Raw genomic sequence first — 27,966 nt, forward strand, 5'->3', positions numbered from 1 at the left:
CGGCATTGATGCGGACAGTTGCGGAGGAAATCCGCCACGTGTGGTCATGCCCTTAGTTTGCCCACTGTCAAAGACATGAACAGTCTAGAATTTTTAGGCTAGGTTAATTTTACCAGTGAGAGATAGATTATATTAAAAAAAAAGAAAATCACATAGTCAAAATTATATATATTTATTTGCATTGTGCACAGAGAAATAAGTATTTGATCCCCTACCAACCATTAAGAGGTCAGCCTCCTCCAGACCAGTTACACGCTCCAAATCAACTTGGTGCCTGCATTAAAGACAGCTGTCTTACAGGTCACCTGTATAAAAGACTCCTGTCCACAGACTCAATTAATCAGTCTGACTCTAACCTCTACAACATGGGCAAGACCAAAGAGCTTTCTAAGGATGTCAGGGACAAGATCATAGACCTGCACAAGGCTGGAATGGGCTACAAAACCATAAGTAAGACGCTGGGTGAGAAGGAGACAACTGTTGGTGCAATAGTAAGAAAATGGAAGACATACAAAATGACTGTCAATCGACATCGATCTGGGGCTCCATGCAAAATCTCACCTCGTGGGGTATCCTTGATCCTGAGGAAGGTGAGAGCTCAGCCGAAAACTACACGGGGGGAACTTGTTAATGATCTCAAGGCAGCTGGGACCACAGTCACCAAGAAAACCATTGGTAACACATTACGCCGTAATGGATTAAAATCCTGCAGTGCCCGCCAGGTCCCCCTGCTCAAGAACTGTAAAAACTCTTTTCTTTTAATCCCCTGCTCAAGAAGGCACATGTACAGGCCCTTCTGAAGTTTGCAAATGAACATCTGGATGATTCTGAGAGTGATTGGGAGAAGGTGATGTGGTCAGATGAGACTAAAATTTAGCTATTTGGCATTAACTCTACTCGCCGTGTTTGGAGGAAGAGAAATTCTGCCTATGACACAAAGAACACCGTCCCCACTGTCAAGCGTGGAAGTGGAAACATTATTTTTTGTGGGTGTTTCTCTGCTAAGGGCACAGGACTGCTTCACCGCATCAATGGGAGGATGGATGGAGCCATGTACCGTCAAATCCTGAGTGACAACCTCCTTCCCTCCACCAGGACATTAAAAATGGCTCGTGGCTGGGTCTTCCAGCACGACAATGACCCGAAACATACAGCCAAGGCAACAAAGGAGTGGCTCAAAAAGAAGCACATTAAGGTCATGGAGTGGCCTAGCCAGTCTCCAGACCTTAATCTCATCGAAAACTTATGGAGGGAGCTGAAGATCCGAGTTGCCAAGCGACAGCCTCGAAATCGTAATGATTTACAGATGATCTGCAAAGAGGAGTGGGCCAAAATTCCATCTAACATGTGTGCAAACCTCATCATCAACTACAAAAAACGTCTGACTGCTGTGCTGGCCAACAAGGGTTTCGCCACCAAGTATTAAGTCTTGTTTGCCAAAGGGATCAAATACTTATTTCTCTGTGCACAATGCAATTAAATATATCTAATTTTGAGAAATGTGATTTTCTTCTTTTTTTTTATATATAATCTATCTCTCACTGGTAAAATTAACGTAGCCTAAAAATTCTAGACTGTTCATGTCTTTGACAGTGGGCAAACTTACAATATCAGCAAGGGATCAAATACTTATTTCCTTCACTGTATATGTCAATGAGACTTTGCACTACAATAAGGCCTGGCTATGTCAACGGCAAAAAAAACGGACAAAAGTGTTGAGGGCTCAAAGTTAACTGTTACTGGGGACAATATAACAATATAAAAAATAATATTGCTAGCTCCTGTGGTTTGGTAAATTATGCCATGAGTATTATCCACATATAAGAAGATAGTAGAAAAGCTCCTTTCCCAGTAGAGTGAAATGAATTAACACGGAGAATTTCTGCTTCAATTTTGGATTGATACTTTTCACTTCCAGAAGTTTCATTATTTGGATTGCCTCATGATATTTTCCTTGATGCCAGGTAGGAATTGCTGAAGGAGAAAGTTGTCCTAGTTCCTACTCAATAGTATCAGTTCCTTTATTCATGGTTAAAACACCAATTCCTTTGGTACTTCCCAAGGAAATTCATTTCTACCAAAGTGCCCATAACACGCAGTGTTCTGGTATATAGGCTTCTTTAAATCAAGATCCCTGCAGAAAAACATAAAATCTGCATTTTAAAGGACTGTTAATATCTTGTCTTCTTTTGTGTATGAACATTTCACACACACACACACACACACACACACACACACATATATATTTATTATATATATATATATATATATATATATATATATATATATATATAAATGGGATTTTCCCACAGGAGATGTCATAAATGTCAGATATATGGGGGTCCCACCTCTGGGACCCGCACCTATCTCTAGAACGGGGCCCCCTAAACCCTGTTCTAGCTTTTTCTGCTTACGCTGACACCCGGCCACTTCCTGATTACATAATCGGGAGTTACGGAAACAGCGTAGCATATTTTCGTAACTCCCATAGTAGTGAATGAAAATGATGGAAGCAGCGTAGCATGTGAGCTACGCTGTTTACGTAACTACTATTCAGTTCTATGGGAGTTATGAAAACAACGTAGCTCAGCGAGTTGCACTGTTTCCGTAACGCTCGACCATGTAATCAGGAAGTGGCCGGGTGTCAGCGTAAGCAGAAAAAGCTAGAACCGGGTTTAGGGGGCCCCGTTCTAGAGATATAGATGCGGGTTCCAGAGGTGGGACACACATCTATCTGACATTTATGACATCTCCTGTGGATATATCACAAATGTCCTTCATGGGAAACCCCTTTAAGCTCTATCTTGTTAAGCCAAATCTATGAAGCTATTCTATAGGAGATAATATAGTTGTACACGCGGCTACAGACGGAGCCAGTACAAGGGCACATGGAGCCTGTGCAGCTCTGTACTCGGGATCCGTACATTCTCTGTGCACTGTTGTACAGGATCTATTTGTATGGCTCTGCCATGTGCATGGAGCCTTGGATTGAACGCTCTTATGGGCATGACCTTTTTCCTTTTGTTTAATTGTTGCAAGTTGTGCAGAATACATTGGCGCTATATAAAGATTATTATTATTATTATCATCATTACTGGCCATATGTTCCCCATAAGCTGTATTTTTCTATGTTTCTGGAAACTGTGGCCCATGGGAACCACAGGAATGAGTTTCAAGAATCAAAGCTGCGCAAATGAAGTAAAAATAAAAAAGTTATATAGGGAACAAATGTGTGTCTGATTATCCCATCTAAACCAAACAGGTTCTCAGCCTGACAGCATTCAAATTTAGAATTAATCATTAAAAATTAGATCACAAGTAGATCTATTACATCATACAAAACTAATTTTTAATTGGAATCATTTTTTTGAAAATGCTCCTAGTTTTTAGATATTGTTTGTTGTTACACACTTGTTATGGCGCTCCCTGGTGTTCATTTTGATTCTTATTTAGAACATCCACCTTATGTGTCCAGTGCCGGTGGTCACACATGCTCAGTTTGTCGGTCCCATCGCCTGGATTCTTTTGTACATGGGCGGCAGAGTGATTCCTGCCGTTGTGCAGGTCAGTCAATAAGAATTGGTGTAGTAGATTCTTTTTTCTCTCAGCAGCACTGAACATATTAGGTGGAAGTTCTTGAGAGGGAAACAAAAGAACGTGAGTGGGCGCCATGACCATAATCTAATACTAATATGTAATAGCAATATTTAGACACAGAAGCAGTTCTTTTTAAATTGATTACAATTGAAACAGTTTTATGTTTTTGACAGAGAAATGTAATATTTAATCATGTGACAGCCCCTTTAATATTTCATCCAGACGTGCCTTATTCATTTTACCTGACAATGACTCCAGGTCTCAGATCAAAATTCTTATTGACAATGTCCAACAGCTCCGTCTCAGTTTTCTCAGAGGTCCCATAAGTGAATAATGAAACTGATAATGGATGGGCCACACCAATGGCATAAGACACCTAGTAAATCAGTACAAAAAAAGTCCATCATTTTACAGTTGGTTTCTAACGTAAACTATTAATGTTACTCTAAAAACTGATGATACCTGAACCAAGACACGATAGCAGAGCTTGGCATGCACCAATGATTTAGCAACCCAGCGGGCAGCATAGGCAGCAGAACGATCTACTTTTGTATAGTCTTTTCCTGAAAAGGCTCCCCCACCATGGGCACCCCAGCCGCCATATGTGTCCACAATAATCTTACGGCCTGTGACACCAGCATCGCCCTGTAAAATAGCAAACACTCATCCATTACAAAGAGTAGATAATCAACAATTGAGAAAGAAACAAAAACTAGGAAGTGAGATAAATAAAACCATATGTTCTTGGCATATTCAGAAAAAAATAATAAAAAGTCACCTGAGGACCCCCAATGACAAAACGGCCACTTGGCTGTAAATGGTATATAGTCTTCTCATCCAGGTACTTAGCAGGAACAACGGCCTTTATAACTTTATCCTTCAAAGCCTCCTGCATGTCACTCAAAGAGATGGTCTCATCATGCTGCACTGATATTACAATGGTATGAACCCATACAGGAATCACAGCACCATTCTTCTGAATGTACTTCACCGTAACCTGAAAAAAAGATTAGTCAGTACTAGTAGTGTACCTTATATATTTATATATATATATATATATATATATATATATATATATATATATATATATATATATATATACATTCTCAGCTCAAGGATTCTGAACCACTCAGTTTGCGACAAGTGGCCATAACTGGCACGTTGACCAACAGGAGGCATCGCACAATCATCCCACACTTGATCCGATTTCTGAGGTTTGATATGGCTAAAAAACACCTGCTACTTCCTCGATTTACATAACCTTACGGCTTGCCCTTCTTGGTTTTGCAATTTCAATGTTGAGGAGAGTATGTATATATATATATATATATATATATATATATATATATATATATATCAGTTGCAGATCAGCTGAAAACGTAGTAATATATCTCTACTCTGTTCACATCTGCACCAGAGGCTCCATCACATTTGATGGGAAGAAAGGCTCTGCATGAAGTTGGGCAACACAATAACTAAACACCAGGGAGGGGAAAAGGAGGGAGAGGAGGGAGGTGATGCTGCACTTTCTTTAACTGCGTATGAGAGGAGGGGTAAGGTGCAGGGGAGACAACTTGTTTTAGGTCACAGCTCACAGCACAGCTCCACACCTGGGAAACTCCACCACTCACTTATAGACATGATGGAGCAGATAGGAGAAGACCCAACATATGCAGATTCGACACAGCATTTCTAGCAGCAGTACATCTAATACACATCTACAGCTGTCTAAGTATTTTTTGTTTTGTAATGATAGGCACATTTTAATTTATTTTATATTTATCAATGTTGGGTGTATTGGATCTGCAATTATTGTGGTATGTATACTTATTGCTGTGTAAATTATACTGTTTTGCATGGTACATTTATATGTACTTATTTAAATGTTATATTAAAGGTTATATGAATTGCCCTTAACCATACATCATTGCACTTGCACTTTAAAATGTATGAATTAATATCCCTATACAGTGTGCCCCATCATATGTAATGTTATATTTCTGTAAATCATATTTGTCCTGCTACACCCACTGTTTTTGTATGTCTGCATTGTCCCATTTTTTTAATTTATATTATATATATTTTTATATCATGTAACAAAGATATACCTTTTTAAATTATTTTTGCTCTAGCACGGTATTGCTTCTTTTTTGGTATATTATAAAATAATGTAAAATCAAGATTAATGCAACAAAAATAAATTGTTTAATTTATACACATTTAATACTCAATTGATGTAAGCAAGTAGACTATTAAGCAATTAGACACACTTAAAGGAGAACTACCATAAAACAAGTCAAGTATCTACATCAATATCTATATTCTTCTTAGCTTGAACGGTGGAATATATATGTGTATATATGTAAACAATTATTTGTTTGGCGATTTTAAAGGGGTTGTCCACTACCGGACAGCTGATGACCTATCCACCGGATAGGTCATCAGTATATGATTTGTGGGGGTTCGACACCCGGCCCTGCACCGATCAGCTGCTGCGGTGGCCTCCGGGCACTGGACGTCCATGCCGGAAACAGTTGGCTCCGGTCATGGAAGAGAGGTTGAGCTGCAGCACTGCAGCTCTACTCCTATCCAAGTGAATAGGATTAGACCTGCAGTTCTGAAGCACGGCCGTTATGCAGTGTACGAAGCCAACTGCTTACGGCTCCGTACACTGCATAGTGTGCAATGACATCCGGTTCCTGAAGGCTACTGGAGCAGCTGATCAGTGCGCGGTCCAGGTGTGGGACCTCCACAGATCATATACTGATGACCTATCTGGTAGATAGGTCTTCTTGACAAAAAGGCACCTGATAGAAATCCGGGCTCTGGGCTTGTTATTTCAAGTTATCATATCTCAATATAGAAGTAATTCACATATAGAAGCCACAGGCATTCTTGCACCTGTATACACGTTTTGTTTCATTTTTCATTTTTTTGGAATGTGGTGTTCAACTTTTTGTGTTGTTTATGTGATTCATATATGTGAGGTAAGTGACTGCCTCCATTTTTTGATCTTGCATTCCTCCCATTCTGTCCCGGGTGTTTTCAATTCGTTTAATACTGGTTCCTACCATCCCCAAGAATATGTAGGTTTAGTCCCAGTTCTGGGTGTATGTGCAGCGTAGGTTCCCACCTCATAGAGGTCGCCTTGTCGTGGCAGGTGGGCTCACACAATTTGATCAAAATGTGCGCTAAGAACCTCCCTATTGTAAGTAGATTTAGCAGTAATGCATATTTATTTATATTTAGTGGCTTAGGTGTCATTAGTGTTCGCAGTGTGCTGTCGCCATTCTCTTGTGTGCTGTATAAATTTGCAGTCACAGGCGTCACACCTGTATACACATTTTGTTTAATTTTGTTGGAATGTGCTGTTCAAACTTGTGTTGTCAGTATAGAAGTAAGATATTAAAATAGTTTTCTCACATTATTGTACATTTAAGGGTTGTTCATTAATTTCTTCAAGCAGTCTCCTATAAAGGGGAAATCTCAAAGATGACAATTATCGTCTTTCCACAGCTCCATTCAAGCACCTCCTTACTGCGGGGGGTGCAGTGAGGAGGAACATGGAGTTCGGGACACACGTTCTCGCGATCGGTGAGAATCCCAGCAGTGGGGCTCCCAGCGATCAAACAATTATCAAAGATCCTGTTGATAGGGAATAATTGTCGATTCTGGTACAAACCCTTTAAGCAGTGATTATTGCATAGGAGCTGTTCTTTAACTTTTTTGACACTTGTGGCTAAATCTCTAAAGTAAGGCTTCGTTCACATCTGCGTTGGGGTTCCGTTAATAGGTTCTGTTAGACCTTTCCGTCAGGGAAACCCATGAACGGAAACCAAACGGAAACCATAGCTTTCCGTTTGCATTACTATTGATTTTAATGGTAATGCTTCTGTTGCTAATGGTTTCCATTTGTCTCCGTTCTGTAAGGTTGTTTGTTAGGAGGTGGGGGAATGTATGGCACTGTCTATAAGGAGGAGGTGGGGGATTATGGAAATGTCTACAGGGAGGCTGTATGGCACAATCTACAGGGGGGCACTATCTACAAGGAGGGACTGTGTGTGGCAGTCAGGGGAGGGGGCATTATACTGTGTGGAGGCCACTAAGCAGACATTATACTGTGTAGGGGCACTACAGGAGAAAAATATTGTGTGTGACACTTAGGGGGCATAATATTATGTGGGCACAATTAGAGGACAAAATACTTGTGTCCTTGTAGGGGGTTATAATATATTATTAAATATTATTATTATACTGTATGGGAGCACTATATAGGGCATTATACTGTGGGGGGCATTATACTTTTTTATGGGTCTTTTTTTTATGATGGGGTGCATGCCGAAAGATAATTTTGCACGGGGCGCCATCTATCCTAAGGCCAGCCCTGCGTGTAACCATTTCTCTCATTCTCTCCACTCATAACATGACCATATATAATTTAAAATTCCTGTTTCTAAATGTATATAGTAAAAATTTCAAATATTTTGCGTCATCGTTAACCTATTAGGCCTGTGTTTAAACTACTCTCTGAATTATTAAGAATCAAAATGCCTTTATAGTGAATCAGAAATGGACCGTGAAACCATGACAAACTGATTTTGTCTGCATAATGAGTTCCATGATGTAAAAACTTGCCAATACATATGGCTATATTTGGAGAAGCTGGAAGGTGTATGTTTTCTATTCAAGAACTCAAATCTGCAGCAACAGGTGCTTGCAACACAAAGAACATGGTTAGGGAAGTATTCCTGTAACAGATTACAAGGAAGGGTACACATTTTGGTTTATTGCAACTAAACTGACATAGGCAATTGGTGGTATTAAAATATTGTATGATGTTAAGATTTCAGCTCAATCTAGTAGGTATAGTTTTCATTCAAGAAAATGTTTTTTAATGCCTTCCAACTGCCCCTTGCCCCTGCAGCCACATCTAAACTGCCCCCAAAAAACTATACTTGTATTTAAGGTTCTGGTTACCAGAAGCCAACTTCTCTTGAGAAATGATGGCGCTCAAGGCCGGCGTCACTTCTCTAGGAGTGGAATCCTGGCCAGACTGTTGCCGATGGGATTCTGCTTCTAGAGGGAACCCCTGTCTAGGAGGCAGCGTAACTACCAATGTAGCAGCCATAGTGGCCCACAGTCATTGCCCCATCAGGCCCAGTGGCCCTGCTAGCAGCCTCTACGTCTGCTACAGTGGTAGCAATGCTACATTCAATAGTATCTGCATCCTTAGGATGCAGATACTATGGAATTCTACGGCAGAGCAGGGAGGTAGCTCCCTACTCTGCCATTTACTAGGCTATAGACTCCCAGGCAGAGTGCTAGTAGCGCCCTGCCCGGGACTTTGGATCTTGGGTTGCCCTGACATCACTGTCCATATACTACCAGGGAGGGGGGCACAAATCAGGAGGGGCTGTGTGGCAGTACCTGGTAGGGGAGCTGTGTGGCACTACCTGGGAGGGGGCTGTGTGGCACTACCTGGGAGGGGGGCTGCGTGGCACTACCTGGGAGGGCCACTGTGTGACACTACCTGGGAGGAGGGCTGTGTGGCACTACCTTGGAGGGTGGCTGTGTGGCACTACCTGGGTGGGCCGCTGTGTGACAATACCAGGGAGGGGACTGTGTGGCACTACCAGGGAGGGGGCTTTGTGGCACTATCTACAGTGGGCACTAAATTTATGGGGGTACAAACTGGGGCCTAACTTCTTTATGTGGGCATAAACAGGGCCTAACTTCTGTATGGGGGCACAAATTACATTTTCTGCCAATTTTCTGGCGCCATGAGTTCCCCCTGCAAAAGGGCCCACTAAGTCTGTGTCGCCCAAGGGCCGACATAAATCTGGAGCCATGGGGCATTTTAAATATATGCCACTAGCTCTTTTACAGAGTGAAAAGATCACTCTCACCACCGATTAAACAGATTTGATTCCAGGTCGCCCTAGGTAATGGCTTTAAAATGTTCAGACACTGCTTATAACAAAGATACTAACACAAAACGATCATAAGAGAGTGTGAAGGACTTCCTAAGGAATAAATACAATGAACACTCAAAGAGGTCCTACACTGATTCAGTCCTCAATTTGTCATGATACCAATTCAATACAATCTTGCACGCTTCAGTAAAAATGTTTTACGTTAAACGTATACTTTTTACATGGGAGTCTATGGACGACGGATGGCCAAAAGATGGCATCAGTCAGAAGCATCCATCACAGCTATCCTGTAAAAAACGTATACATTAAACTAATACTTTTCTTTAACATAAGCGACGCATGAATGACGAACGCCTTTGATGGTTGCCGTCCGTTGCCCATGGATTCCCATGTCAAAAAATGTATACATTTAACATATACATTTATTACAGGATGGCTGTGATGTATACATCCCGCTAGTTTAACTCGTTAAATGCTGCGGTCAATAGCGACTGCAGCATTTAAATCGTTAGAAGGAGGGGGGCGACCCCCTCTAACAGCTCATCCCGCCCCCTGCAACGCAATCGCGGGGGGGGGACGATGGTTGCTATGGCTGCCTGGGGGCCTAATGAACGCCCCCAGGTCCGCCATTATTTGTGCATCTATTAAGCTTAATAGAAGCCTGTCAGAATCACGATATACTGCAATACATTAGTATTGCAGTATATAGTGCAAGCGATCTAATGATCGCTGGTTGGAGTCCCCTAGGGGGACTAATAAAAAAAAGTAAAAATTAGTTAAATAAAGTTTTTTTTTTATGTAAAAAAAAAATAATTCATTAAAAGTTTAAAAAAAAAACCTTTTCCCATTTTCCACTAGAGCATAGTAACAATATAAATAAATAAACATGATTGGTATCGCCGCGTCCGTAAAAGTCTGAACTATTACAATATATCATTATTTAACCCGCACAGTGAACGCGGTAAAAAAAAAAGTAAACGCCAGAATCTTTATTTTTTTGGTCACCTAATCTCCCACAAAAAATAAAATAAAAAGTGATCAAGCCGTCGCATGTACACCAAAATGGTATTATTAAAAACTACAGCTTATCCCGCAAAAAATAAGCCCTCATACCACTTAATCGACGGAAAAATAAAAAAGTTCTGGCTCTCGGAATTTGGCGACACAAAATAAATTTTCTTTTTTACACTTATGTTTTTACTTGTAAAAGAAGTAAAATATAAAAAAAACAATATATATTTGGTATCGCCGTAATCGTATTGACCCAGAGAATTACGTTAACATGTTGTTTTAATTGCACAGTGAATTCCGTAAAAACGGCGCGCAAATAACCGTGGAGGAAACGATGTTTTTTTTCATTTTCTACACCACAAATAATTTTTTTTCCCGTTTCTTAGTACATTATATGGCAAAATAAATGGTGCTACAAAAAACTACAACTCGTCCCGCAAAAATCAAGCCCTCGTAGGACTATATTGACGGAAAAATAAAGAAGTTATGGCTTTTGGAATGTGGGGAGGAAAAAACGAAAATGAAAATCTGAAAAAGGGCTGCGGTGGGAAGGGGTTAAAGTCAAGCAGAGTTTTAAGTATCCTACAAAGTTTTGTATCATCAGCAAAAACTGACACCTTGCTATAAATCCCATCCACAAGGTCATTAATAAATAGATTAAAAAGAATTGGGCCTAACACTGATCCTTGTGGTATTCCGCTGCTGACTTCAACCCATTTTGAGTAAGTTCCATTTGTAACGACTCTTTGTTTTCTGTCACTTAACCAATTCTTTACCCACTTGCATACATTGTCGCCACTGGCGTAGCTATAGGGGTCGCAGCGGTCGCAATAGCGACCGGGCCCCGAAGCCAGGGGGGCCACAGCCCCCCGCACCACATCAATAAAAAGTGACTATAGTAACTCGGGCCGCGGGCCCCTGTTACTATAGTAACAGACTGTACTTACCTTCCTGGTTCCGGATCGCAGCGGAGGTCCTGACAACAAGCGTTGTGCGCAGCGCATGACATCACAGCGCTATGCGCCGCGCACAACATCGAGAGGACAGAACTTCCACCGCGGCTGAAGAGGAATGTAAGATTAGTAGCCCTGACTGGCGGGGTCCGACTCCCGGGACCCGCCAATCAGCTGTTTTGAAGGGGCCGCAGCACTCGTACGAGAGCTGCTTCACCTTCATTCCGGTCACACTGTGAATCGGTGTCGGCGATTCACAGTGTGAGCGAGTAGTGAAATGAAGGGGAAGCAGCTCTCGTACGAGTGCTGCGGCCCCTTCAAAACAGCGGACCCCGGACACATCAGCTATTGATGGCCTATCCAGGATAGGCCATCAATGTTTAGGGACTGCACAACCCCTTTAAGCCTACGATGTAGCAGGCTTAGAGGGCCCATTAGACAGGATCACAGATTGTGTGATGCTGTCTGCTGGGCCCTGTATCTAAGCCAATCACATGGTAGGCTTAGATACATGGCCCATGTGTGATCCTGTCTGATGGGCCCTGTATATAAGCCTACCACACTGTAGGTTTAGATACAGGGCCCCAGCACACAGTAATCTTATACTGTATAAGATTACTGTCTGCTGGACCCTGTATCTAAGCCTACCTTGTGGTAGGCTTAGATACAGGATCCCACAGACCGTATCACACATGGGCCCTGTATCTAAGCCTAACACATGTGTTACTAATCATTTTTTTTGTGTGTTTTCTTACAGGTTTGGTCGTTGGACTACGTCGGATTCCAGGACTACTTCGATGACGGCTTTTTATTTATTATCAATAAAATGGTTAATGAGGGTTGTGTGTTTTTTTTTTTATTTCAATAAAATATTTTTTCTATGTCTTTGTGTTTTTTTTTAAACTATATTACTACCGCCTTAGTAATGGCCGCCGGCTGATTGACAGCATCCATTGCTAAGGCGGGGCTTAGTGTTAGCCGATGCAGAGGCTAACACTAACCCCCTTTATTACCCCGGTACCCACCGCCACCAGGGGTGCTGGGAAGAGCCGGGTACCATCCAGTTCTTGACCATCTGTAGTGATGGTCGGGCACTGGGGTGGCCGCAAGCTGGTATTATCAGTAGGGGAAAGGCCAAAAACAGTGGCCCTTCCCACCCTGGTGATGCTAGGCTGCTGCTGCATTATTGTATCTGGCTGGTTATGAAAAATGGGGGGGACCCCAAGTCATTTAAAAAAAATAATTGGAAAGAACTATGTCGGGTCCCCCCCAATTTTCATAACCAGCCAGATACAACACAGCAGCAGCAGGCAGCATTACCAGGGTGGTAGGGGCCACTGTTTTTGGCCTTCCCCAGAATAATACTACCAGCCTGCGGCCACCCCGGTGCCTGCCCGTCACTACAGATGGACGGGTACTGGTTCATACCCGGCTCTTCCCAGTACCCCTGGTGGCGGTGGGTACCGGGGTAATAATGGGGTTAGTGTTGGCCTCTGCACCTGCTAACATTAAGCCCCGCCTTAGGAATGGAGGTTGTCAATAAGCCAGCAGCCATTACTAAGGCGGTGATAATAAAGTTTAAAAGAATACAAGCACATAGAAAAAATATTTTATTGAAATAAAAAAACACAACCCTCATTAACCATTTTATTGAGAATAAAAAAACACCGTCATTGAAGTCCTCGTATCCGAAGTCCAACAACCGAACCTGTAAAAAAACACAATCACACAAAAATAATCAGTAACACATAAAGAAGCAAAATTATTCTTACCTTTCCTGGGTCCAGCGCTGGAGCCGCAATGTTAGCGAGCTGAGTCCTGTATCTAATCCGATCATGTGTGATACTGTCTGCTGGGCCCTATATCTAATCCGATCATGTGTGATACTGTCTGCTGAGCCACTGTATCTAATCATATCATGTGTGATACTGCCTTCTGAGCCACTGTATCTAATCCTAGCATGTGTGATACTGTCTGCTGAGCCACTGTATCTAATCCTATCATGTGTGATACTGTCTGCTGAGCCACTGTATCTAATCCTATCATGTGTAATACTGTCTGCTGAGCTGCTGTATCTAATCCTAGCATGTGTGATACTGTCTGCTGAGCCACTGTATCTAATCCTATCATGTGTGATACTGTCTGCTGAGCTGCTGTATCTAATCATATCATGTGTGATACTGTCTGCTGGGCCCTATCTCTAATCCTATCATGTGTGATACTGTCTGCTGAGTCATTGTATCTAATCCTATCATGTGTGATACTGTCTGCTGGGCCACTGTATCTAATCCCATCATGTGTGATACTGTCTGCTGAGCCACTGTATCTAATCCTATCATGTGTGATACTGTCTGCTCAGCCACTGTATCTAATCCTATCATGTGTGATACTGTCTGCTGAGCCAATGTATCTAATCCTATCCATGGTTTATAGGGTCGTAGTGCTATAGATATGCTATGGTGTCTCCTATATACAATTTTTTTTGGTGGCGGACACATATGTATTGGGGCTATTTCCCCTGACATTTTAAGCCCTGAGGGTATGTTCACACGGCAGCGTCAGTTACGGCTGAAATTACGGTGCTGTTTTCAGGAGAAAACAGCACCGTAATTTCAGCCGTAATGGCATGTGCAGGCGTCTTTCGCTGCGTCCATTACGGACGTAATTGGAGCTGTTTTTCCATGGAGTCCATCTGAAACGGCTCCATTTACGTCTGAAGAAGTGACAGGCACTTCTTTGACGCGGGCGTCTTTTTCACGCACCGCCTTTTGACAGCGGCGCGTAAAAAAAATGAATATTGGCACAGAACATCGTAAGACCCATTCAAATGAATGGGCAGATGTTTGCCGACGGTTTTGAGCCACATTTTCGGACGTAATTCTGGGATAAAACGCCCGAATTACGTCTGTAAATAGTGTGTGTGAACCCAGCCTTAGTGACGCCCCCGGCTGCTAGTGCTGCATTCTTGGGTCACTTAGGAGACCCAGCGATGCAGCTGAAAGCTGCGGACCATCGGCCATGAGAAGTTTGTGGTGGGGGGGGGGCCCAATAAGAACTTTTGCATCAGGGCCCATGAGCCTTTAGCTATGCCCCTGATTGTCCCCCAGTCCCTGTGTCTGTAGCTTTAGAACAAGACTGTTGTGGGGAACAGTATCAAATGCTTTTGCAAAGTCCAAATAAATCACATCCGCCGCATGACCAACATCCAGATTTGCACTTACCTCCTCATAGAAACCGAGCATGTTGGTTAGGCACGAGTATGTTTTAATGAATCCATGAATAGGATACTTAATAGGTAATAGGATACTTACCCTCCTCTCTGGCTCCGCTGAGGTCCTGACTCCATCCAGGGTCGGGATGTTGTGTGCGGCGCTCAGCGTCGTGACGTCATGATGCGGAGAGACACCAGGACCTCCGCTGCACTCCAGAATGAGGAGGGTAAGTATGCTGTCAGTTACTATAGTAGCAGGGGCCCGTGTCGTTTATTACCTAGGCCTCAGTTACTCTAGTAACTTTTTATAGATGTGATGCAAGGGGACGCAACAGCGACCGATGCAACCCCTATAGTTATGCCACTGGGTGGAACCCTACAAATAACTGAAGGCTGCTGTCAACAGGTGCACAAACAAATATATAAAACAGTACTGCGTAGGAGGTAATATGTGTCAACATCAAGTAAAGCAGAGTAGTGAAAAGAAATAGAGGAGCCTTAGATATGTTACATAATTATCTCCCAGTGAAGATGGCGTTATCAGGCGTATTCCCGGAGACGGACTTTTTTACCCTGTGATTTTTTATTCTCTAATTCCTGACACAAATCTATGCTCATGCATAAAGTGAACATATGAGAGCTGTAGAGTATGAGGTGGCAGATAACAGGAATGTTATTGTAACTACTTAACGGAATGTCGACAAAAAATTACCCATTTTGATTACCTGTGTTTTGGAATCTGGCCTAAGCCAAGGAAGATCACCACTGCGTCTTAATTCTGCGAGTTTTGCATTTAGTTTGTGTGCAAGCACAATAGTCAATGGCATGCACTCTTGTGTTTCATCCGTGGCATAGCCAAACATCAATCCCTACAGAAGTAAAAAAAAGGTTGAGTAATTCCAATATGGAATAATAATATTACAAATTATATTTTATTAGGCAGCTGAAACGCCCATGGCCACGGGCCGTCGGGGTTACTCACCACCCGATGGCCGCAACCATGGATCTGTGAGCGCTGGCCTGCATCTACTCCTCAGGAGATGCCAGCGCTCACTTCCGCTTAATTCTGCTGTGTCCCGTAGGGTGTGCACGCACGCTCATGCCTGAACTTAAAGGGCCAGCACATGACGTAAATATGTAATTAGCCCATACTCACCCTGGACTATAAGAAGGGCTCTGCCCCTTCCCTCATTGCCTGAGCATTGTTGTGTTTACCCATATCAGTCTTTGCAAATGGTCCCTTAGTGTTTTCCAGTTCCCACTGTCCCCGTTCCTGCTACATGTATCCTGTGCTACCTTGTTGCTGTGCCTTATAGAGTTGAAGTCATGTTGTGCCATCGATCCCGTCTGCTGTGCTACATCACGCCTGGTGTCTGATGCCAAGGTCCCATCCAAGCCTTACCATCGCTACTGTCTGAACTACCACAGGTACCCTTACTCGGACTATAGACATTGACTTGGTATTCTGTTTGGCAAACTGCTATACCGCTATGGCAGTACGGCCTAGTGTGTCCACATACCCACAGATCCTGACAGTAGATTTTATAATGCTTGTAAAAATCCCTACCTGATCACCAGCTCCAACATCTTCCTCTTTTCGGTCTAAATGAACACCTTGTGCAATATCAGGAGATTGTTGTTCCAGGGCTACGAGAACATTGCAGGTTTTATAGTCAAAACCTGTGCCAAAAAAAATAAATATGTAAGGACCTAGTATAATACATGTAATAATAAATATAGGCACTAGGTAATCTAAAGCACGCCAAAAACATAAACTGCAAACAGTCTACTGTACAATATTTACAATACGCTAACTAAACTTTAGTAAAAGTCAACCAACCTTTTTCGGAATCATCGTAACCAATGTACTTAATGGTGTCACGAACAACTTTCTGATAATCCACAACTGCTCTTGATGTTATTTCCCCGCAAAGCAGAACCATGCCAGTTTTGCAGACTGTTTCTGGAAGATAAATACTTGTCTTTAATGATATTCCCTCCATTGTCTGTGTTGTAGGTTTAATATTTTAGGAATAACATGTTAATATGTAGATATGTTAAAGTGTACCTATACTTTCAAAGTGACATGTTAAAAGTTTTTATCTATGGGGGTCTGAGCGCTGAGACTCCCTCAGATTACTAAAACGAAGCTGCAGAAGTGATCAGGTGAGCGCTTTGCTGCTTCATTTCTGATTGGATCTGTTCGGCTTTCCATGGAAAGGAGAGCCGAGCTCAATAGAAATGAATAGTACGGGCTCAATAGAAAATCTATGAGTCTATATACCGCTAATTCGGCTTTCAGATGAAAACCGAGCAGAGCTGAGCAGAAACTAAGCGGCTCAGCGCTGACCTGAATGCTTTGGCCTCTTTGTATTAGCGATTTGAGGGGGTCTTGGACCCTCAGCGTTAAAAACTTCTGACATGTCACTATGACATGTAAAAGTTTTTGTGAAAGTACATGTACACTTTAATAAGCATTATTTTGTTATATAAAATTCTTCACTGCTGTTTCAACACCTTGCTATTTGTCATTGTTAGTGGAAATACCTAATACATATTGTTTAAAGGGGTATTCCGGTCACAAGAAATTATCACATCTCCACTAGATAGGTGATATATCTTGGATCTGTGGGGGTCCAATCGCTGGGGTCCAAGAACAGTCGTCTCAAGTCTCCATCCCCCCCAGAGCCGCAAGCTCGCTGCTAGGAGGCGTTGAATAGAGCACAGGTCGGCCACGCACCCTGTCGCTACATTCAAAGTTTATGACACTGATGGAAACTGCTGGGTGCTCAATAGGTGATAACTTCTTATAACCGGAATACCCCTTTAACCCGAGAGATATAAATGATAGAGTAAATGATTTAAAGTGGTTATCTGGGACGTGATATTTTTTTTGTAGGGGAAGCAAATTGATCCAGTGATGAGGCTATAGCGGCGCGAACAGAGGTTGTATACATGCAAGTAACATGTGACCGTTGCAGCCAATCAGCCGTTTTGGTTTATTGATTTCATTTGTAGCCCCTACTAAAAAAAAATCACCTCCCGGATAACCTCTTTAACTTATTTTATCCACTGCATACACAAGCAAATACAAGAATAAATGTGTTCTTAAGGATAACTACAAGCAATCACTGTGAAATGTACATATCTGGTGTGGTATCATTCAGCAAACATATCAATTTTGCAATGCTCCTTACCACATGCAACCTTGGCATCAGGATCTTGTTTTAAATGGGCATCTAGAACAGCATCACTTATCTGATCACAGATCTTGTCTGCAAGAAAAGAAAAATCTTTTAAATACTTTAATTTCCAATGGAACAAGTCTCTTTGTAGGTCAAACCCCACTCGTCAAAAGAAACCATCAGACTTTTGTGGGGCAAAAAACAAAACATAACAGACAACACCAATAGAGTAAAATATTGTTACGGATCCATAAGTATAAGTAAGTATAATACAGTTTTTCTTTTTTTCCTTTCTTTTATTTGTGGCTTTTTTTTTTTTTTTTAAATAAAAAACATAGAACATAGAAGAATTACCTCTGCCTCCTACCTAAATATTATCCCCGCAAATATGGTCATAGATAGTGCCCCCATTAACACCTTAAAAACTGATTGGGTTGTAGGGAGAACCAAACATTAAAGAGGTTGTTTCTGTAATGACAGGGATAGGGAAACAGACAAGTGAGCCCTAATCTACCCGCCACTCAGTTCCTGCCTACTTGCAACGGCCCGCCCTAGGCGACGGGGTACAACTGGGCGACGGTCCCTACACTCAATAAGTGCACGACAGACAAACAGACAAGGGTACACAGAGCTAGAGGGAGAAGGGGCAGTTGCCCACGGCAACACCGTGAGCAACAAGAGAAGTGAACAAGCCGAGTTAAACCAGGAGAGTACGAGGTGCCAAACGCAGAGCAGAAGAGTAGTAAACAAGCCGAGTCAAACCAGGAGTGTACGAGGTACCAAACGCAGAGCAGGAGAGTAGCCAGCAAGCCGGGGTCAATACGAAGCAAGGACAATGGTACAAGAAGCTGCAGCAGGGCCAGGAAACCAAACGAGAAGAATCACAAGCAAAGGAGGAACAGGAAAGGCAGGTATAAATAGACAGAGGGCGGGAGCTAGCTCCGTCTGGCCAGGCTGTGATAGGTTCTCCCACTCCTAAGCCTGCCACCCTGAGTGGTGGAAGATGGAGTCAGTCTCACAGACATAGAAGCAGGTGCAGACTGATTATCTATGGGCGTTAACCCCGAAGCTGTGCCTGGCAGATCCTTTACAGTTTCAGTACCCTTTCCATATGTCCTATTAGAATATATCGACGTTATAGAAGGGATCCCCACTGAGGACCCCATCTATGAACCAGAGTGATTGAGCCGCTGTATATCAACCGCTTCCGCTCTAGCGGCCCTGGCTCGTCCATGTATTACATGGAAGGTCATTTGAATGGTCACAATGTAATACTTAATTTCTCCTGCAGCGGGCACTGTATGGTTGGGGACAACTTCTCCTACAGATTGCAGCTGATGGCCTGTCCGGCTTCATATCAAAAAGGGGTTAATAAAATGAGACAATGCATTTGAGGACTCATGCACATGACCATATGCAATATGGTGTGCTACACAACACTCAATATGGAACTGTATATTTGCAATTTGTGGTCCATGTATAGGAGCATATTCTATCTCTAAAAAAGACGTATCAAAAACTGCAGTGTGTGAATCTGGCCTTAAAGGTTCCCTTCAGTTGTACTCTCCCGGACAAACTGGCATCGGGCATGGGTCCTATTAATTAGAATTGGAATCGTTCACGATACTCTTCGGGCATCATGTGATTGCCATGGAGCGTCTTTCCTTGCCTGATGTCAGTTTAGGCCAGAGAGTATAACTGGAGGGACACTTTAATTTAGACTCCGTGCATTGTTTTTGGCCCATAGACTGAACATGCTATAGCAAAAAATACCTGCACAGGCATGGTTCCCAAGCACCAGATTACATCAATTACGACAAGTACAAAAATATGAAGGAAAAAAAACAATAAAACAAACAATCACCCATTCACTTGAATAGGGATAAGCTGCAATACCAAACCCTGCCCATGTACCTATGCAATAGAGTCATATAATCTAGAAGTATAAGCTAACGTTTTGCTTTAATATGTCTTTATCTCCTGTGATAACATAATGGATTAGTAAGGCATAAGTTGATTCAGGTGTCTTCTTTCTCTAGAAACCATTACCAGGACTTAACACATGGAAAGTTTCTACGATAGAGAACTAGATCTATTTTTAAACCCATCTCTTTTTACAAAACCTCCAGTGCCAACTACTCATCACATAGGTCACACAACATGCTAAAACAGTGACCTGAGGTATTACAAGCCCCAGTGAAACATATGAGAGTCAAGTGAGGGCACGTTTTTAATTATCTGAATCCATCTAATAAACATGGTGGCATTGGTATTAGCATTGTTGTTTACATGGTTTGGCATACAGTTTGTCCATTTTTGATGGATCCTACTAAGTTTTCTAACGTTCAACTGACTCCATTTTTGCAATCAAAATATTTACGGCTATTAATAAAGGAGCCCTTGATTCTTTATTTCCAAAAGCCCAAAAAAAATTTGCAGACATAGACAGATGAGGGCCCCTCTGCAAGAATAGTATATGGGCCCCTCGCTCATCATAGATCACCTCCTTTTGTTTCGCTAACAATCCACCAGTTATTGTGAGCTATGAAATTCATTAGATCAGACCCTTACATTCAAACTAATAAACACTAGGCAGAAAATTGCTGCTTTTAAGGCGGCAGTGGAATTGTGAGAGGGTCTTATTTTTGTGTGTGACCCTTGACCCTAACACAGTACTCGAGGATGACTCAGTAATGGAGGCAGACACAGCACAGTTTAATGAAACAGAACTTTACTCAAGCTGGGGCACCATGCGTAATGGTAAGAAACAGTGGCACTTAGCATGCTGCTCTCAAATGAATACACAGCTTCAGGGTTATAAGTGTAGGCCCACAGCTTGGCGGTTACAGTCTCAGATGGGCATTCAGCTTGGCGGTCACAGTCTCAGATGAGCTCACAGAGCAACTCACGATATTTAGTGAACGCAAGATCACTGTGGGCTTGGCACGGTCTCAATCTCTGGTCTTTGGTCACACTAGCAGGCGGGGGTGACTAGGCTCTTACTGCCATTGGTACAGGAACACGATGGACCTTCTCCAGTCACAGAGCACTCAACCCGGCAGACCCAAGTAATTCAGAAGCTTGGCTCAGAATCAAGGTACTTGAGTGGTCCGCAACCGCTCAGCAGGATAGACAGGAGGCCCACTCCTCCCCACAAAACTCCTCCTGATTTTAGCTGCAATGTCAGTCCCGTGCGCTACTAGTCTCGCACCAGACGGGCACTCTGTCTGCCCCTCATATACATACTCAACTTCCTCAAAAACACCTCCTTATATAGTCTGTATAGTCTGGCCTCAACCTAGTACAGAGTATGTGTGCCGTCACTCTACTGCGTTCACATACCAGACCAGGGACCTCACTGCCCACCATGCTTGCCTGTAAACAGTGCCTGCAAATAACAGCATGTTAATAGCACCTTGGCACAACACATACACATGAGTTAGCATCACTGATGACTCAAACTGTTTCCATGCACTGTTGTAGGGATGCTGGTCAATGCTCTAGTCTGCTTATGGCGGAGCACCTCCTTACAGGTTCTCTTACCTACTGGACCCATGTGCAGCTGCACAGGTTGTACATATGGCATGTCCAAACCGGTAGCATGCTATGTTGGGGCTGTAAAATGAAACGATCCCAAAAACTTATTGAAAAACTGATGCAAACTGATTCATACTTTGCAACACTCCTAATCTTTGCGGTACCATCCCACAAACTAAACCGCAAAGAGGACGGATTTATGCAATTGTTCATTAAAAGGGGCATTTCTGTAGCATTTTTGTGGGCTCCCAGCAATTTAAGGGGAACTTCAAATGGTTTGGGATTTAAGTGTTGGTAAGTATGTGATATTATGTATTATTTGTTAAATACTTTTGGACCTAATGCATTAAAACGTGCCCATAAATAAACAGATTTAAACCCCTGTACTTCTTTATGGATTAGTCTGTGGAGATATACCAAAATCCAGGCAGTGACGTCAAGTCCATTTAGATGTCACGTCACATGACCATAAGGGTATGTTCACACGGCAGCCTCAGTTACGGCTGAAATTACGGAGCTGTTTTCAGGAGAAAACAGCTCCGTAATTTCAGACGTAATGGCATGTGCAGGCGCTTTTCGCTGCGTCCATTACGAACGTAATTGGAGCTGTTTTTCCAGGGAGTCAATGGAAAATGGCTCCAATTACGTCTCAAGAAGTGACAGGTACTTCTTTGACGCGGGCGTCTTTTTTAAAAAATGACAGTCGGCACAGTACATCGTAAAACCCATTAAAATGAATGGGCAGATGTGTGCCGACGCTTTGGAGCCGTATTTTCGGACGTAATTCGAGGCTAAAACGCCCGAATTACGTCCGTAAATAAGGTGTGTTAACATACCCTCAAAGCCAATTATGGCACCGCCCTATAATGTTTCGTCCACAGGACCATGTCATGATTGCTTTTCATGTTCATGTGACGTGATGTCTCAGTGGACGTGACGTCACTGCTCGAAGGAATGGCATTTGGGGAAGGATCGGCCCACAGTTCTGGAAAGAGTATTTTTCAAGACTGTGAGGATATTGAAAATATATTTTGTGAATCAAACGGTTTCATTTTATGCAATTCCTTTGAGATAGAAAAATCATATGGCTTTATATACATATATACATAAATACTAGGTCTAGTACAGCATTTAAAGAAGAAATGTGGAAACATTCCCTTCTAATAAGTAACAAGAAACAGCGGAACGTGCTCAGTTCTGTGCATTTCACATACTGTATGGCCTTCACTCTAGTTGCTAATTCCTACACTTTGTATTTGCTTTTTGATGCAGTATTCAGATAGTTTACGGTTTTGCTAAGAAACCTACATGCGAGACCTTTGTCTACAGTAGTAGAATATACTACTAGCAAAAAATATATTTCAGGGCACAGAGTCCATACAAATCACAAATACCGACAAAAAAAGGTATTTCTGTAGCCCCACATACAAAAATTAACTTTGCTTTCCAGGCAACAGTGTTTAGTTAATTCATTCTAAGTCTTAAGGGGTCTTGCATATAACTATAACTATAGTAAGGGCCCTTTTACACTGGCCAATTATCGGGCAAATGAGCGTTCACAGAACGCTCGTTCCCGATAATTTCCCTGTATAAACAAAGCAACGATCAGCCCGTTCATCCGCTGATTGCATCGTTTTAAATGCCTTAAATATTAGCGTTGTCGGCAGCACATCTCCCTGAGACGTGATGCCGACATGATAGAAATGTATGGGGACGAGCAATCGGAGTAATGAGCGCTCATCCCCATATTGGCTCCTCGTGAAAGGAGCGAACGAGCGCCATTCAACAAGCTGTCTCGTTGATTAGCGCTCGTTTGCATGTCCCAAAAGTACCTCTTGTCTTATCACAGTCTTAGGGTAGGAACATACACAGCTTGTTCAGGGTGGATATCCGCCCTGAACACTGCAGGAAATGCCGTCTGAAAAATCGCACCACTGCGTAAAGCAGAAAATGTTAAAAGATTTTCATACTTACCCCCTCCCTATTCTCTGTGCGTAGTCCGGCCTCCTGGGGTGATGTTGCAGGACATGTGACAGCTGCAGCCTGTGATTGAAACGTCATCCCAAGAGGCCGGACTGGAGAAGACGCAGGGAACTCTGGGTAAGTATATTATTTTTTGTACTTACCTGCAATTTTTGGGGCGGAATCGCTGTGATTCCACCGCAAATGCACGGTTGTGGGTTTAAGCACCCCATTGAATTCAATGGGGAAAACCCGCCATTGAAGAGCTGCGATTCCGCAGTATTAATTGACATGTTGCGGTTGAGGAAACCGCACGGCAGGTCAATTTATGTGCGTTTATTCAGCATTTTCTTTGCGCTGTGTGGGGACGAGATTTGGTGAAATCTCACCCACACTGCTGCTACTGTAATACGCTGTGAATTTTCCGCAATTAATTTGTTGCGGAAAATCCACAGTGTTTACACCGTGTGTGTTTGTAACCTAAAAGGGTTCTCTATAAAATGTTGTCCCTGGTTTAACTGTGCAGCTATTTTGGATTTATTATGGGGTGCTTATGGGATTCACGCTCCTTGAAGGCACAAAATGAGTTGGCATCCATGGGTCCTTAATTAAAAATGTAAAAACTGTCTTTGGGAAACTGGAGCAAACCCTCATGTATGATGTATATAAAGGATATGTTCACACTGCTTATTTTCAGCCATTTTTCGGGCCGTAAACGCCCCCAAAAACAGCTGAAAACACAGGTGCAGAATGCCTCCAAACATATGCCCATTGATTTCAATGGGAAAAACGGTGTTCCGTTACCACGGGGCATTTTTTTTTACGTGCCCGTTTGTAAAAGAGAAGTGCTCACAATATAAAAACAGCTCCAAAAACGGCCGTGAAAAAACGCACCAAAAAAACGCCTGATGCATAAAAAATGGCTTAAAACCAGAGGCTGTTTTCCTTTGAAAACAGCTCTGTATTTTACAGCCGTTTTTATTTAGGGTGTGAATATACCCAAAGACTGAAAGTGTTGCTAACCACTCTAGTTCTTATTCCAGATAGCACTGGCTAGAAAATGAAATCAATTATTGGCTTGGTTCTGTGGGCATCTGCTCCACCTTTGGGTCTGCATTAGTTTTCAAACATTAGGCCCTGCATGCAATGTTCACAATGTTGAATTATAATTTAAGGGAACGTGGCTTTTAATGCACCTCCATGAGCAGACAAATTTACTGCTAGGTCTCTGCAGTGTTAGCAAAGCATGTTTTTTTAAACGTGTTTGATAGGGACTTGAAGGGGCTGTATGAGAACCATCAGGTCCAAAAATGGACAGCAGCTTTTAAAGTGGTTGTATAAAATAAAACAAAAAAAACCATGGCTGCTTCTTTCCAAAAACAGCGCCACTCTTGTCCATGGGCTTTGTCTGGCATTGCAGCGGGTGATGTTTCCTAAATTAAGCAACCATTTTTTTTTTCACTTAATTGCGGTCGTTCATTGATCTGCAGATTGTAGCTTCTTAACCCCAATGAGTATGCTTATTTCCCTTGTACTCTATTGCTGAAAAAAATAAAAAAATAAAATCATCTCATACAAAATGGGAACCATTGTTTACATACATGGAATTTTTGATCCCCACCTGGATACAGCTCTTGGCTTTAGCTAATGCAATCTTTTTGAATTTGATAAAAAGCAGAGGTTCTAAAAGTGCAACTTTGATGAATCAACAGATTTTGGAGAACCTCTGTTACTATGTAACTTAGTGAGCTTGCTCAATAAGCAGTACAACACAGCAAATAAACACCACAAAACGCTTGTGTCCTTGAGTAAATCAGTTTAGTGTTCCCCACCAACGCAATCACATACAAGTTGTGTCAAAACAGACAACGTTACAAAACCCATGCTCACAGACGGCAGCAAAAATGTGACTTTTTAATCACAGTGATGCCTAAATCGAAGCCCTCATGAGCCAGATGTGACTTAGTCATTGCCTGAGCAATTTGGTTTCTCCTTGCTTGCTAGTGATTTCTTTGGATTTCCTGTGGTTGACTCTCCCTGTACCTTTGTCTGTCCTTTCCTGTCGCCTGCCCTGACGTCTTGCTAGTGACGCGTTACGAACCTCTGCCTCCTTCCCTTTTACTCAACCAACCTTGAGTGCCCGTTTGCCGCCTGCCCTGATCTTTGCTATACCTGACTCTGTATACTGTCTGCCGATTTAGTACTACGCCTGTTTGCATTGGCCGTCTTGGAAGACTACTCTGGGGGTAATAACCTGGGGTTCCCCAGCAGAGAAGTCCAGACCCCTGTATATGAGTTAAAGGGTGAATACCTTGGTGACAAAGTTAGTCCACACCATTCTCTGCAGGCCCGTGACAGTCTCTCTATCCACGGGGCCCGTGACAGTGTGTGTGCGTGCGTCTGTCTGTATATGACCACCCCTTGACCTGGTCCTGGCAGAGTGTGATATGAGGCCATTTTATGCAATCAAGAGACACATTTGAGGCATCCATAATCTGTCTGGTTGACCGCCACCGTTTTATGCATCTAATTTTCATGAACACATTATTTATTTATTTTTGGAACCACATAAAGCTCATTTTTAGTATGATTTCCTGTTTTTTTTAATCCTGCATTTGGTATAAATATTTAGATCTAAGATAAGTGACTTCAGTTTAACTGTATTGTCAATTGGAAATTAGAGGCAGTCCAGAAATTCACCTCCTGTCTCATCAGTGGTTCAGAGTGCTGCACTCTCCCTTCCTCCTGCAGTTCTGCCTGCTCATATTAGCTACTATTTGCAAGCCGAAGCTCACCAGCAAGGGGGTTTTACATGGACAGATTTTGTGCCCAATAACCAGCGCTACTATTAACAATAACAGCATATTGATCGGCGCTCACTTGCTTTATTTACTATGATTGGGAATTTAGGTAACCATACATTTCGCATCTTGTCGGCAGGTGTGCTGCCAACAAATGACCATTTTGTTTTGCTGATTCATCAGCTGATCGCTGCCCTGTTTAGACAAGGCAATGACCGGTTGCGAGCGTTCATATGAGCATTCGTACGTCTGATCATCGGTCCGTCTACAAGGGCCTTAAGTTAGTGCATGTACAGAAAGATTATAAACTACAAGCAAGTTAATCCCCAATAAGACAAAAAAAAGATTATCAGGTAACTGCCACATATATACTGAGGGAAATATCATGAGAGATTTTGATAGGATTCCACTATTTGCACTAACTCCAATGCACAGGCTTAGAGCAAAAAGTCTTTATAAAGAGCTAAAAATAAGATAAAATCTTCAAATCATATCAATGGTGTACAAAATTTGAAGGCTAGAGCTACAAAGAAGACAGTGTAAAATGATCGACTTCAGACTTATCACAACTTTACAATATTGATAGAGCAAAGTAATAATTTGGTTGTGGGATGACAATGATGCCGGATTTGTTCACATCCAACAGCTAGGGTTGCATTACGTTGCATTCGGATAGTAGTAAACTATAAGTTGCAATATAAAACCACTAGCCAAGGTCCAAAATCGCTCAACTTTGCTCCCAGACCACCTGTCACTATTGTCACCCTAACACTATTATCTAATAGATCAAACCTGGAGAATGCATGTATTTATTTTATTATTGTTTTATGTATGACTATGTCATATGGTGTATCCTAAAGAAATACTGATGGAATTATAACGCTGCTGTGTTAATGTGAATCTGCTTACCAACCTTAGTTTAATACTTTTCCATTCTAGATGACTGTGATAACACATAGTCCCTGTCTCTGCACTCTTTGAATGTATCGGGTCATGAGTGAATGGCTCCTAGGAATTCCACATGCCATTCATTGCAGTTTGAAGAAGACATAATTGGGCATTGAGCCAATGCCTGAAGTGTCATAGTTAATTACAGCTCTGAAAATGCATATGTTATGGATATAGCAGATATTTCTGTACATGTGTAGTCTCCAGAGCATGTACGGTAATTCATGTGTATTAATGTAAACAGTGGCAAAGAGTCAATATTCAATCAAACTAGACCTACTAAGACGTTGAGACGGACTATTACTTATTATTTCAGATCAGACTATTATAAGCTTAGCCAACACAAATAATAACTTTACCAGACTAATCACGAGGACACAAACACGACAACGTTTTGTATTTCGTGGGTCTAGATTTTTCTTTTATGTTCTTAGAACTCTGTTCTTTTTCTTAGCTCTCCATATATTTATATAACTGATCTACTGTATCTGCCCTTTTAACTTTGAATACCACCTATTGTACTTACCAGGATGTCCTTCTCCCACGGACTCTGAAGTGAACATAAAAGCGCCAACATCTTCCATGGTGTGGTCACCTAAACCATCTACTGGTCCATTCATGGTCTGGCTTTAATTTAAGACGTTTAAAGATGATGAAAAAAAAAAGAATCAGTTTGCGGAGTACGTATGTGTAGACCTGACAGCTGATGGGCTTTTTTTTTTTAACCTCAGCAAGGCTGCAAGATCTCGTTACTGCTAGTAGCTCAGTAACCTGACTGTGTGAGTTCAAGGCAGAACCCGCCTATCCTCGTGTCACAGTTCAGTTTAG

At 42.2% G+C, this 27,966-nt stretch overlaps 1 protein-coding gene across 1 annotated transcript; it reads right to left on the minus strand.

Moving 5' to 3' along the window:
• Positions 1-156: 156 nt before the first annotated feature.
• MAT1A (methionine adenosyltransferase 1A) lies at positions 157-27,944 on the minus strand. The gene is made up of 9 exons (XM_075842791.1): positions 27,665-27,944; positions 17,903-17,980; positions 16,546-16,668; positions 16,273-16,385; positions 15,431-15,574; positions 4,376-4,594; positions 4,060-4,242; positions 3,840-3,973; positions 157-2,134 (listed from the first exon to the last, which is right to left on the minus strand). Exons 1-9 carry the CDS (start codon positions 27,756-27,758, stop codon positions 2,032-2,034), a joined length of 1,191 nt encoding a protein of 396 aa, XP_075698906.1. The 5' UTR covers positions 27,759-27,944; the 3' UTR covers positions 157-2,031.
• Between the last annotated feature and the right edge of the window lie 22 nt (positions 27,945-27,966).

This window comes from Rhinoderma darwinii, chromosome 11 (genome assembly GCF_050947455.1).
Source record: "Rhinoderma darwinii isolate aRhiDar2 chromosome 11, aRhiDar2.hap1, whole genome shotgun sequence".
NCBI classification, from domain to species: Eukaryota; Metazoa; Chordata; class Amphibia; order Anura; family Rhinodermatidae; genus Rhinoderma; species Rhinoderma darwinii.

What these genes read in the sequence shown, in the direction of transcription:
- MAT1A (XM_075842791.1), bottom strand. Translation starts at nt 27,758, where the DNA reads ATGAATGGACCAGTAGATGGTTTAGGTGACCACACCATGGAAGATGTT. An exon ending in TTGTCATTGGGGGTCCTCAG is followed by an intron (nt 4,243 to 4,375) that starts GTGACTTTTTAT and finishes GCTATTTTACAG; the next exon opens with GGCGATGCTGGTGTCACAGG. An exon ending in GCTATCGTGTCTTGGTTCAG is followed by an intron (nt 3,974 to 4,059) that starts GTATCATCAGTT and finishes CTGATTTACTAG; the next exon opens with GTGTCTTATGCCATTGGTGT.